The sequence below is a fragment of the Lepisosteus platostomus genome, chromosome 6 (genome assembly GCF_059453375.1).
Source record: "Lepisosteus platostomus isolate fLepPlt1 chromosome 6, fLepPlt1.hap1, whole genome shotgun sequence".
Taxonomy (NCBI): domain Eukaryota; kingdom Metazoa; phylum Chordata; class Actinopteri; order Semionotiformes; family Lepisosteidae; genus Lepisosteus; species Lepisosteus platostomus.
In genome coordinates, this window is record NC_142616.1 from 55499614 (window position 1) to 55513386 (window position 13773).

Here is a 13773-nt window from a genome sequence, read left to right on the forward strand (position 1 = left end):
TAGATACTGCTTTCGCTAGCATGAAAATATTCGAGACAGACTTGAAACTGAATTTGTGTTTATTACTTTTCATAAAAGAAGCATCTAAAATTAAGCGAATGTCAGACAGCCACAGGTTAAGAGTGCACTCAGCAATGTAACCAACACAAACTTTTACAGGCCATATATACACAAAACACAGCAAATGCCCATTCAAGTTCCCCCTAGGTTGAAGAGACTGAGGTAAGGATTCACCACACTATTTTTTCTGTCTCAGCATCCCCAGATACACTTGTGGAACTGCTGATCCATTCTTTGCAGGTGCTTATGCAAGAATGTGAGATCGTTGGTCTCACTGATCTGTGGGCTATAGCAAAAAACAGAAAACATAGGTGATAAACTGGTGAGTACGCCAACCATTTCAAAACCTGCCTTGTTTGTGCTGCGTTGCTCAGTTGGTAAAGAGTATGCTGCATGGGTTTCAAAAACTTCAAGGTGTCTGTTCAAGGAGCTGACAAGGTCCTGTTAAGCACAATAGCAATAGTTTATTTTTCGATAGGCAAAGCAGGCTCATCTACTCCCGTTCTGTACATTCCCGTGACCTCTGACTCCTGGGAACACAGTGTGCTTCATTCCAGAAAGCTGTCCAGTTTCAGCAGGTTGGAAGCAGACCTGCTGCTGCTTGGCCTGCTCACTTTTTTCCGCTTTGCTTTCATCATGAGAGGACGGATTTCTGACAGGGGTGACTGGAAGGTGTGAGGTTAAAGAAAAAAGAAATCTTCTGCCTGAAAAGCCAGGACACATCAGTTATCTGATATCTCTCTGCAGACCTCCTGCATGTAACACAAGTGCCATCACTTATTTTTCAGAAACACAACATTAATATTTGACGGTACTAAAAACAACCATCCTGACATACAGTGTGTGTAAGCTTCCTTAAGAGTCATACAACTTTAATGCCACACACTTAGGATGAAAAAGTACACTTCAAATGAGAAAATCTTTGTTCAAGTATTTCTTCTCTTACAAAATGTGTTTTAAATATTAGTTTTTGAAATTTTCAGCAACTTTATACATTTAAGATCCATTCATACAGACTTCCAATGCCCTAGGAAACGTGTAACGTTTATACTGGCCTAATAATACACTACAGGCAAGAGAAGAATTGAAAGGATACAGGTTGAATAAATTTAGTTCTTCCTCCAAGTCCATCAAAACCAGTTCTTACCTAAAAAAGAAGAAAAAATGTGTCTCATCTAACCCTTGAGACATTAAAAATAATACTTCTTTTAAACAGCATAAACATACTCTAGTCCTTAAATAGTCAACTAAAAAGTCTGAAATTTAAAATTACTGATATAGAAAGACTATTAAAACACAAAGAAAAAGAAATGACTTCATGTTCAAAATGGCAAGAGGTTAGAAACTGTACATGAGTTATCAAATCAGGCCAGGATCTTACAGTGCCCACTTTGGTCCTCTGGGGGTCCAGCATGCTTCCAAAGGTTTTCTTCCTGAAAAGCAGCGAATTATAAAGCAAAGGTGCCAAGGAAATTTCCTCTTCATCCCGAGCTCTGGAATTCTGAAATACAAACATACCCACACCTGTTGTCAGGCACAGTGGGCCACATGACTAGCTTCATCTAAAACACCTACTGTATAACAATACCGACCCAAAATTAGATCTGAAGAACCAATAATATGGGCTGCACACGCTAGACTATGTTTGGACTACTTGTTCTAAAGCAACCTAGCATTTCATTTAAAATAGCTTCCAGAGAAAATACTCTTGTCTTCATTACCTTCTTTTCCGTTGAACAGTTGCCAATATGTCTTAATGTTGGTGACCTACAGGGAAACATTAAAATAACTTAAAATCAAAAACGGTTTATGAATTATTCATTAAGTGTTTCCTGAGCATTAGCAAAGATTGCTAAATATGCTAATTAAACCTGGTGCATCAGAACCATTCCAAAAAAAAACATACAAACTAATTTGATAGATCATACATGCATATTGCTTTCCATCAGTATGTGGAATTTGCATGTCTGTAGCCAAGGTCACCTAAATAAACGTCAGTTGAATGACACATTATTGCAGCTTGAAAATACAAACAAATTGTGTGGAGAACTTGAGACTGTATAAATAACTAAGGAAGGTTTTGGCAGGTTAACAGTATTCTAGTTTTTCTGTATTTCTAGACTTGTCTAGTAATGCATATACAATAATAAAAGTGTGTTATATTTTATACAATGCTCCTACCTAATAGGGAAAGACTACAAATATCTTAACAAGTATTGAAGATTTACGAGATCCAGAATTACTCTTTAGGATTTTGTTTGGAAGTCTTGAATTTGACATTGGATAAATCAAAAACTAAATGTGCTCATTTAATAATGCACTTTGCAAATTTCAGCTCATTTAGTCCTCCTTTTTTTTTAGATTTTAAGGCAAAAATTTATAATCCAAGATGGCAGCCACACACCTATCCTGAAAATAGCTGTGTAACGACTATTCACAAGACGGGCAGTACTCACTCAGCAGGCTCTAGCCTCATCTTCTTGGATGGGACTGGGATACTCTTCTTTTCCTGCTGTTCAGGAGTTTCAATGTCAAAGGTTATGCTGAGATCCACATCCTGACTGTCCTCTGGCTGATGTAGACGAGGCTGTTTCAGTTCCAAAGGAGCAGGGCTGCCAGAAATGCATAAGAAACCCGTTTAGGCTATGAACAATGAAATGCTTAAAATCTAAAACCTACAAGCTGACCTTTATAAGGCTGCTTATACTGTAATACCATAGGATATTTCCTCAATATATACTGCACTCTTTATAAAAAAGAAGAAAGTTAGCCAATAATGTAGTCTTGAAAAAGAACACTGAAACAGCTGATATGTTTCAATAATACCTACGTCCGTGGTGTAAGTGTTAATAGCATACTGTGTTTCTAATTGTATTGTAGCCAGGTACTCACTGACCTTTCAAAGACCATGCGACTAATTGCTTCATTGGTGCGAGACGGCGTGCTCAGAGCCTTCTGCAGGAATTCCACCTTCTTTTGAAGACTCTGAAATTACAAATAATGGGCCAGTGAATCCCACCAGTAATTCTGTGTAGCATTACACTCTTCCAAATATGAAATCAATAGCACAGCACAGGGACAGGATTAGGAGTTTTGTGAGCATGTGGTCGAGCATAACACAAAAACACTTTTTTAGATTTTCGAAGATAACATTTATTCCGCAGGCAGCAAGATATGTAGAAGGTGATAGAGTAAAAGGCAAGGTAAAAGTCAGGGCTTCAATTTAGATGTGTTGAGAGAAAAGCTTGTGGGAAATAAGTGAAAGCTTTCACACTAAACAAATAGATTTAGGCAGACAGGTGTTCTGCAGGCTAGCATATTTATACAGGTTTGTAATATTAATAAAAATGTGGAAAATCAGAACAGAAAGGTGCATACACTGATTTGCTTGTCAGCATTCTTCAGATCCTCTTGGGCAGCGTTCAATTCTTCCTTTGTGCGGCTCACCTGCAGGGCGGATTTCTGCAACTGGGTACAGATCAAGGTCAATTTTTATGCATTGTTTTCTTCAGCCACCTCACCAAGGCATTGAATTCTAACACTATCTGCAAATCTATCATCTGTTTTGAGACCTGTATTGTGGTCCCAAAAACGGTAATAAGACTTCAGCAATACTCTCACGTTCTCCACTTTGTGTTACAGAGATGTAGAAAAATTTGCTGTGACCACTGAAAATTCCCTCCCAAAGACTGTTAACATTCATTATAATAAAGGACTCATAAATACACATCTGATTATAAAATTTCATGGGCAAAGAACATAGGCTGAAATATAAAATCCTTTTTTCCATTTTGCAATTTTGAATTTTTGTTTTTCTTAAATAAAAAAAAGTGTTTAGATTTAGATTGACAAAAACATTTCACAAAGAAATCAGTATTTTCAACAATGCATTCCACAAATATGAAGTATAGCTTCTGAATTTTGATTTTCAGGGGTTTTTGCTCCTCAAATACAAAGCATCCAATGAACACTATAAAAACACAAAAAGATATTCAGTTTAAATTGACTTTCCCAATGCAGTTTTAACAGTAGCTGTTCAAGTCCTTACCGATTTTTAGTCAAATTGCAGTTGACAGCAGCATTATCAGGTACTTGTGTGATCTTAGGTTTCAATAAATAAATAAGGCTGGGCCTAGTTAGTAAAGGGATGGTGCTTTTCTCTTGGACCACAAAATACACAAGAATGTATACAGGGTAGGCAACCCTTAACTGGATAAGTGGTTTCTGAAAGCAATGTAATGATGATGTGATGTACAATAGGTGGTGCCAGCCCTCTGCTGAAATGTTAAAGACTTGACTTGGTCTTAAAAATTCCCGACTGGCAGCAGTGACAAGAGTGTAACCTCAGTGTCTTGTCCTAAATTCCACTCCGAGGTTTCATATTCTGGTCTCCCTAAATTTCCCCTTGTATCAGTTGGTAAAGCAATACTTTAAAGAATACTCTAACTGATCTCTTGTGGGTACTGTGCTTCACTAGGAACTAAGGTGGATCCTCTGCTTTAACAATGACTGGTTTAGAAAAAAATAGCCAGAAACCAATTAACTACGACTTTACCACTTCATAAAGTAGCTTCGGGCAATTTTTCAAAGCCGACATACTTTGATCACAAATCCAAGGAAGAAAAAGATTTTAAATGTGCGCGGATCTCAATATGAATAATTATAAAGAAAATATCTTATTCAGTAGACTGGTTTTAGACAGTATTAAAACTGATGTTCCAATGACAGGAAAGACTAAAAGTATATTCAATTTTTTATCAAATGATGAACAACGTACATAATGTACATTAAAAAGTAAATCTTCTCAATTACTGTCAGTGAAGCCCCACTGTATTGCAAAAAAATGTACATATATACATCGGATTCATCCGTCTTTCAATGACAAAATTACGGTTTTGCCAAAAGTGTCTCACAGATCTGGATTTGGTCCATATTCTCATTAATATAGATTTCGAAGAGCATCTATCCACATTGTAGTAAGACACAGAGGTCTAAGGACCAAATACTTCAAAAATGTTTTAAGATAAAAAAAAATAATCAATTAGCAGTTACCTTGTTGTTGGATACAAAAACCTCCCTTTTGAGTTTTTCACACATCTCATTTGACGTCTTGTTACTTATCTTCAGGTTTTCATATTCTCTGGAGAAAGCCATACAATTAGAAACAAGATTTCAGAGAAATGCATTTTACATAAAAACGTGTAGCCATGTGTGTTAAAGCAATATCTTAAAATACAATAAATAAATACATTTATGGATCTAACGACATGTTAATAAATTCAGGTACTGAGGGTTTCAGGTTGTGCACAACAATTATTTCCCAAAACATTGCAATGACTGAGAAGCAAATGTTTTAGGCAAACAATCATCTCAATGTAAAAGTATGAAAAAAGAGACCAGTACAGTAATAGTTTATCTGAAAACCTTATAGATTTTTTCCATAACATCTTTCAGATGGCGAGTGATTTGGTTCATTGAACTCTTCCAACAGTTTCACCAGCTGCAATGCACAGTACAGTATAAGATTAGAAGTAGCTTTACAATTGAGAAAAAAAAAAGAACAGCGTTTGGCAAACAGAAAACCATCATGAAATACTGTTTGATTAAACACGGGCTGGTTGAAGCTTTGATTTAATTGAAACATTGTGTGACACGGTGCCTTTATAAGCTCAAAATGGATCTTTAGGAAGAGGTCAGCCCTTACTTCTTGAGGGAAATGCAGAAGATGGAGAGCTGTTCAACAGCTGCCTGGCCAACTCCCATGTCTCTAATCATGGCCTCCACCTCTGAGCGCTGGCCCTGCAGAAGAAGGTCCAGGCTATGGATAGATAGACAGACACACACACTGGGGTTAGCAGGAGTTTTCAAGGACTGCACTCTTTTGGAGTTCCCTTCTCATGCCTTGGACAATGGATTTACAATATGACTGGAAGTGTTTCACGGACTGCATATGAATAATACATTGGAAAAGTAACATTAAGAAAGCAAAAAGTGGCACAGTGACACAGTGATTAACATTGCTGCCTCTCAGTACGGGGGGCCCTGGGTTCAAGTCTGGTTCTGGGGCTCTGCATGTTCTCCCCACATTCATGTGGGTTTCCTCCGGGTGCTCCCAGTCCACAAACATACTGATAGGTTAAAGGGGAACTGCAAAGTTATTTTCTTATTTCAGGGTTAGAAAGAATCAGCACTGATGAGTGTGTTTTAAACCACAATAAAAGCAAAATATACAAAGTATCTTGTAATCGCAGCGCCATGTTCTGCGATTCGGAACGAGGCAACAAAACGTCCATTGACGTGTGCGGTTGCACGTCATTGGAAACAAGCAGGCTTCTCCTTAAAACCAATAGAATTATTGCTTTTGATTTCAGCATGGTTTTGCCGATAAATACTACTTACTTGGTAACTCTGCATGCAGTTCATTTTGGAACATTTCTGTGGTGAAATCCCTGCTGCACAATTTATTTTTATTTGCACGCACATCACATTACGTTGGTCACTACGGAGACTAGTGAGCAGGAGGAGGTGAACCATATCGCAATTCGTAAAAACTCGAATGCGAGTTTGCGACAACATGCCGACTTACAGTACTTTCACGAAGCTCACGATTTTGTGCTGAATTCGAAATTAGTATTTTTTTTTTATAAAGTCAATGACTTAATTTTTTTTAACCGAGATTTAATAACTGGTCTGAGAAATTGGGACTGCAGTTCCCCTTAAACCGGATTCTGGATGTGTGCGTATATATCGATGTGTGCTATGCGATGGACTGGTGCCTTGTCCAGGGTGTACCCTGCCTTGCTTGTCAGGATAGGCTCCAGATACCCGCGCCTCTAAATTGGAAGTAACAGCTTGAAAATAGATGGATGGAAGAAATCAAATCCCTACTATCTGCATTTTCCCAGCAGGTGACACATGGTAATTATTTTAATCTTTTCTCACTCAATTTGCATGCAGCGCACCTAACATCATTCAGAGTCATTGTGAACAAAATGCGTTACCTGAGTTCTTTCCACCTTTAGGCCTGTTAGTTCACTGCACTGATGCTTAAGGTATCATCATATTACCTTGCCATTATCTACCAGTAAAGATAACATAAATAGGCCTCCACCAAGATGGGTTTCTAATAATAATTACACTTGTAATATATTAATGCTTATACTTATATAGCGCTTTTCTGGACACTATACTCAAAGCGCTTTACAGGTAATGGGGACTCCCCTCCACCACCACCAATGTGCAGCATCCACCAGAACGCTCACCACACATCAGCTATCAGTGGGGAGAACAGAGTAATGAAGCCAATTCATAGATGAGGATTATGGAGGTCAAGGTTGGTAAGGACCAATGGGAAATTTGGCCAGGATGCCAGTGTTAAACTACTTACTCTTTTCGAGAAACGCCCTGGGATTTTTAATGACCACAGAGAGTCAGGACCTCGGTTTTACATCTCATCTGAAGGACGGCACCTGTTTATAGTATAGTGTCCCCGTCACTATCCTGGAGCACTAGGCCCCACATGGACCACAGGGCCCCCTGCTGGCCCCACTAACACCTCTTCCTGCAGCAACCTTAGTTTTCCCCATGAGGTCTCCCATCCAGGTACTGACCAGGCTCACACCTGCTTAGCTTCAGTGGGTTGCCAGTTGTGAGTTGCAGAATGATATGGCTGCTTTCTGAAAGTGTTACTGCCCTGAGCATTATTGAATATGTCACAGAAGACCACTGTGTTTTGCAACTGAGGGAGGAGCTTAGTACTCATACCTCTCATATGTTTTCATCTTAGTCCTCAGACGGCGTGCCTCCTCTTTAGCAGACTGTGTTTCACTTTGTTGGTTCTCCAAAAACTTCATCTGTTTCTGAACGCAGAACAGTGTAAATCAGTCTTCACTTTAAACTGCCAGTAAGTATTTTCACTTGAATCCTAAAGAAAATCTAATCTTTGGGTTTATTACTAAGACAAGCAAGATGTTTACTGATAAAGACAACAGAAGAACAGTCACAACACTTGTAGTCAAGAAGTGTGCACTTGATTCTTTTTTTACAAACTGCATTGTACAACTTTCCTGAGAGATAAATTAATATCTACTGTGATCCTCAAAATAAGAAAAACTAGCATTACAAAGAAAGAAAAAAGCCATATATTTACTTTTTTTTGACGTGTAACATAACTGTCAAAAGCTGACACTTACCCTGAGTGCTGCACATAGCATGTCCTTCTCACTAAGCTCCTTCTTGACACATTCCAGATCTATATTCAGTCGTCCCACTGTCTCCCGCAAAGCCTCGATCACTTTCTGAAGTCCTTTCCTGTCCTTCTCTGCAACACAGAACCATAGCTAGAACACCTATCCTCCTTAGATAAATATGTGGACTTTACAGCTCTTTCTCTCTAAACTGTTTTTTCCTCATGTGTGATTTCTGATGCAATGTTATTTCTTTAGCTCTTTTCTTTAAGATCATTTAAAACTAACAATTTGGATTATTGTCATTATTGTCCCTGAGTTTCTATGTTCTCCCCTTTCCTCCCACAGTCCACGACACTAATTCGGATGAAGCGATTAGAAAATTGATATATGTTTTATTGACCTATTGTTTTGGATAGTCTAAAAAAAAAGGGGGGGGCTCCAAACTTGGGCTTCCACACATGGAGCAAGCCAAAGGAACAGGGCACATCTGTCCCAAACAATTAGAAATGACTGGAAATTAAACCTGCATTCTAAGGTTAGACTGTAAAATCTAACTTCTAATAACCCATGTCTAGAGAAGTACACAATCTTCACATTACCTTTTACACTTAGAAGGGCTTTAAATTTGTCCAGTTCATTCTGAAAAATAAAACACAGGACATACACTTCATCACATTATGTTCAGGAACCACACAAAACACCAACAAAAAAAGAGCAAAATACATAAACATAAAAAAACATTTAAAATGGTCTACAAATGAAGCAATGTGTGAACAGCATGATAAGGATTGATTTTTGAGATTTTGCCTAAAACATAAGTTTATTATTTAAACCCATCTTCCTCTTTATCTTATACAAATTATATTAACAAGATCTTGAAAGCAAATCCAATGCAGATAATCCTTGAGGTTGTGTGGAACATTCTACACCAATACCTGAGATATAAAACAAACCACTTCAATCACTGACTATAAACTAAAAAACCCAGAGGCTGGGCAATAGGTACTCTGCTTTCTACTGCTGAAAGCTGTCAAAAGCCCCACTCCCCTGGGAGACTGGCAGCTCCTGCAGAGCTGAGCCAAGACACATAACTCAGGCAAGAAACTTGAACCAGCCTTTATCCAGGCAGACGAACAAAATACCAAAGAAGATCCAATAAATTGCTTTTGATCACAGGATCTGGACCCCATACATCTCAGCAAACATCCCCTTTGCTTTGGACCTGGAAATGTTTCTACTGTCAGGTGTTACACACTTTATCTAAACTTTAAGAGACACTTCCTAGTCACCAATAGCTGCAACAATATCTCAACTATACCTTAATATAGTGGCAGACAAATACTCTATAGACTCCTTTGTGCAATAAACTACATTTTGCACGAGAATATAAAAAAACCCTGTTGTGCCCATTCATGCAGCCAATATGGAGATGGGCTCATTCAAAATGGGAAGACATCTCTCAGAGCAAAATACAGACCGGTGACAATTCTTTCAGAATCTCTCCTGCTATCAGTGATCTTACTGGAAGGTATGCATAAATGAGACGGCTCCACAAAACATTATAAATGAAAAAGAAGGAGGAATCTTCTACAAACCTACTGCAAAGAAAATGTGCTTTGCAATTTGCAACTTAAAGCCATTTTCTATTCAAAGTACAGTTCATTTTAATCAGTTTATCTGTTTTTATTTTTATCTGAAGTTGAGGCATTTTTGTTTCCTTTTTAAATGCAAGGTAATTAAAAAGTTGAAATTAAAAATGACTCCATTTAACAAAAAGACTGGCTTGGCTTTTGCAAGAGGACTACATTAGCCTGCAGTCATAAACTGCAGAGCAAACACTGATGAGTCATACCTGTAAACTCTCAGGGTCCACACGGGCACTATCCTCCTCACCTCCCACATCAAAGAACAGCTTGTTAATGATGTGCTTGGTGCTGACCTGAAGCAAAATGGAAGAGCTGCATCAATACACATGGGAACAGGTATGTCACGCACATTTCACCAATGGAAGAGGTCAGTGCAAGTGCAAACATGACTAACCAATACCAGATAATCAAGATGTAACCATAAGGTTTCTAACCTGAAACAAAGACCAAGTTGAGAAAATCTGCTAAAAGACATTTTAGCACAGAGTCTCATAAGAGGAGGCAGGGATCTAAGTAACACATATCTCAAACAGATACTAAGCTACAGTAGAAAACATGTGTTTTAAATACTACAGAGCACCCTAGTGCAGCTAGAAGTGCACGCTGATGCAATACCCAACTAAAAGTAAATCTCTGGAGGCCTCTTTCAAGAAATAAGTTAAAGGAGCCCCACAGCGAGCAAGAGTTACACATACCTGCTTTCTGCACTGTGGGCAGGTCTTCGATGGTGCAGACTGGAACCACTGAAGAAGACTGCAAATGGAGAGATAATGTATTGCTGTGTTTGGACACATTCATCACTAAAAAAGGTGATGATCTCGACTTAGATACAGTATGGTCAAGAATCACACTGGTACAGTAGGTACCAGCTAAAACACCGCACCGTAAAGCGTGCTGCAAAAAAAGTAAAGGTACGGATTTTGTGGTCAAGCTATGACGGTAGCAAAAAAGAAGAAAAAAAAGTGAACTTTTCCATTCCAGTTTACAGACCACATATTCTTAACTCCTCATTTCTGATGGCTAAAACGGCTATATCGAAAGCTGGGCATTAGCTGTGCAGACTTACCAATCATAGTGGAACGTGTGCCCACAGTGGATGGCTGCCACATCTTTAGAGTGATCAAAAAAGTCAGAGCAGATCGTACAATAAGCTCGAATCGGCATTCTTCACATTGACCTGAAGAGAAGAAAAATAGCTGACATCCTCCTCTTCCTTGTAACATACATATTTTTAATTAACACTATTCTATACAGTATTTATAATAAAAATGGTTACATTTCAACAAATATTTAACACTGTAGAATTCTATACAATGTAACATAAACAGTATAACACAATGAAAAATAATTCTTATCTTATCAAAAACACTGCTGTCCTGAACTCTTTGCTGGGGATGTTTTTGTTGTATTGCCAGAAAACAAACTTCCACAAGGAAATAATCAAGCTTGAACTGAAATCTGATACATACTGAACCACTCAACACTTGAATTCAGTATGATTTCTATATTAAACATCCCATTAAGAAGAGTGTGGTTTTAACCTTGACTGCTTCCTCCCATCACATTTATTTTAGTTAGAGACAACATATTTGAATTTGAGTATACAGGAGCAATGGCTATTAAAAGACAAACGAGCTACAGCAGATGGGTTGAATGGCCCTTCTTGTTAGTGAACATTCTTGTTTAGTACTCACATTCCAACATCACTAGTGCACAATAGTGCACGGACATCTCAACAATCCTACAATTTACAAAAGCAAAGTAGACCGGGTAATGATTAATCCTTTTTTAAATCAACAAAATCAGAGGAAAAAAAGTGTAAAGCGAGATCAGCTGTGTCTTAATTTGTAATCTGGACTGAAACGTATTTCACCAATTTCCACTGACGCCAGTTGAACCTATATCTGAACCAGTAAAGAGAATTGTATCCAATGATTCCATTGAAAGATTAGGAAATTAGCAAGTTAAAAATATAATATGCGACAGTGTTACACTTTAATTATTAAAGCAAGGCCTTATTGAACGAAACTGTATTTTTACGAGTGATACGGTTTTACTTATCCCATAAAATTACAGAAATAAATTATATATTTATATTTTAATTCGCATGCATACATTCTGACAGTTCTCGGTGTTCATATACTTACTAGATTGTAAACCGGAAGACCGTAAGCGTTTTTTCCACAAGCCAACAAATCCACGAATAATAATTGACAAAAAGGCTAAGAAATAAACGGTGAAGTTACAAGTAAACAATACTTAAATGTTTAAAAATAGTACAGCTAACATATTTACCGCAGCCATTTTCCATTTACTTAAGTACTATTCTCTAAACATTCTACGCATTTAGATGTACAATCTTATTCAACCAACTATTTATGTTTGCGCAGTCAGCGTACGAGAAACGTTGTTTACGGAAGCTCTTCCAACCATTCTCTTTGCAACCACTCACCCGCGCGTAGTTCAAACGTAGTCTCCGCCTTACAATGTACGTAATCCGTGACGACACAGGGTTCTTGAAACCATTTAAAGAGAAAGAGCAACTCAAGAACTGCAAAGTTATCTATTTCGCAAAATCCCTTTTAATGAACACTCTGTGTATTTCTTTTTACGATGTGCTTCCTCTGACGATAAACTAGATAACTGCAGCTACTTTTACAAACAACGTTGTAAATTATTGGAAAACAACTCAAAATCTCATCATCGTTCTCCCAGTTTATCCATTTCAGGACCTAAGGTTTTTAATTTGAAACACGATAAAAGGATTTTAAGGGCACTGTTAGATCCATGGTTTACCGACATTAATGAAAGTTAATGAAAATGTTATCCTTTATAAATATTCTTGGTTTTACTTTTGTGAGATTGACCCTCTCCTGACCACTACAGAATATTAAAGCATTCAATTTTCAGTATAAACAATTTAGAAAGAACGTGTTCTTGTATTTCAGTAGTCTTTAAAAATTGAACACACAACTCTTTGACTGTTTTGAACATCACTTTATTTATGATATGAGCCATACGACATACTGTATGAGTGTACCCTGTGCTACCTATGGCAACAAACAAGATCTTGTTACATGCAACCGACACATCTCCAGTGAAAGATCAACCCTCTCACGTCAAAAAGGCCATATAAAAATATAATGTGATGAAATAAAAACAGAATTCTCATTAATAATCATCATAGCTATGTGAAATTTAAGTCATGCAATCTGCTCTGTTATTGACCTATTGTACCTTGAATGCCACAGACATTAGGAAGAACTGCACTTGTTTATGCAGAATCATCGTTGGCACCTCATGGTTTTCATTTAGGTCAGGAACCGTAATTGTGTAATTCTTACACATTCTTTCTTTTCTACTGGCATTCACTCCATAACAACCTTCCTGCCATACTGTCTTACCATTGTATTTGTTGGCTCTTCTTGTGTCAGGAATGAAGGCTACTTCAAATAATTATATTGATTAATTGCATTTATACAGTATAGCACTGTTAATCCAAAAGGATTAACCCCACTGCACAGCAGGTCAGGGAGAGAAATGGGAAAGTGCTTCACCGATTGAATTAAAGGAGAAACTATACAAGTGGCGGTGATTGTGCAAGGTCAAGGAATTTAGGAGTTCAGCTAGGATGTCAGGTAAACATACTTACCCTTAGGAGCAGGGACATTTAATGATCAAAAACTCAGGGTTGCACTGTATTGTCTCATTGGAAGAGCTCTGCCTCTTGCTGCAAACTGTCCCTTGGCCACAATACTGGGTCACTGGCTTTTGGACATTTTGGGCCAGATGACGGCAAGGGGGGTCAGAGGTTAACATTGCTGCTGTCATGAACCGCACGCGAGCACCTCTCACCGTAAACATCCATGCTCGAATTA

At 37.9% G+C, this 13773-nt stretch overlaps 1 protein-coding gene across 1 annotated transcript; it reads right to left on the reverse strand.

The window, feature by feature from the left end:
• Nucleotides 1-41: 41 nt before the first annotated feature.
• traip (TRAF-interacting protein) lies at nucleotides 42-12308 on the reverse strand. The gene is made up of 16 exons (XM_088636423.1): nucleotides 12043-12308; nucleotides 10962-11072; nucleotides 10591-10648; nucleotides 10102-10188; nucleotides 8849-8888; nucleotides 8253-8380; nucleotides 7825-7919; nucleotides 5765-5878; nucleotides 5113-5200; nucleotides 3439-3528; nucleotides 2957-3045; nucleotides 2517-2672; nucleotides 1782-1827; nucleotides 1442-1561; nucleotides 1157-1207; nucleotides 42-725 (listed from the first exon to the last, which is right to left on the reverse strand). The coding sequence occupies exons 2-16, from the start codon at nucleotides 11057-11059 to the stop codon at nucleotides 609-611; spliced, it is 1377 nt and encodes a 458-aa protein (XP_088492549.1). The 5' UTR covers nucleotides 11060-11072; nucleotides 12043-12308; the 3' UTR covers nucleotides 42-608.
• Nucleotides 12309-13773: the final 1465 nt, after the last annotated feature.

Bases quoted from the DNA above. Each gene is read 5' to 3' on its own strand.
- traip (XM_088636423.1), bottom strand. From the start codon at position 11,059: ATGCCGATTCGAGCTTATTGTACGATCTGCTCTGACTTTTTTGATCAC. The intron at 5,201-5,764 runs GTAAGGGCTGAC...GGCTTTCTCCAG, and splicing joins TTCTGCATTTCCCTCAAGAA to AGAATATGAAAACCTGAAGA. The intron at 3,529-5,112 runs GTAACTGCTAAT...ATCTGTACCCAG, and splicing joins TTTTTGTATCCAACAACAAG to TTGCAGAAATCCGCCCTGCA.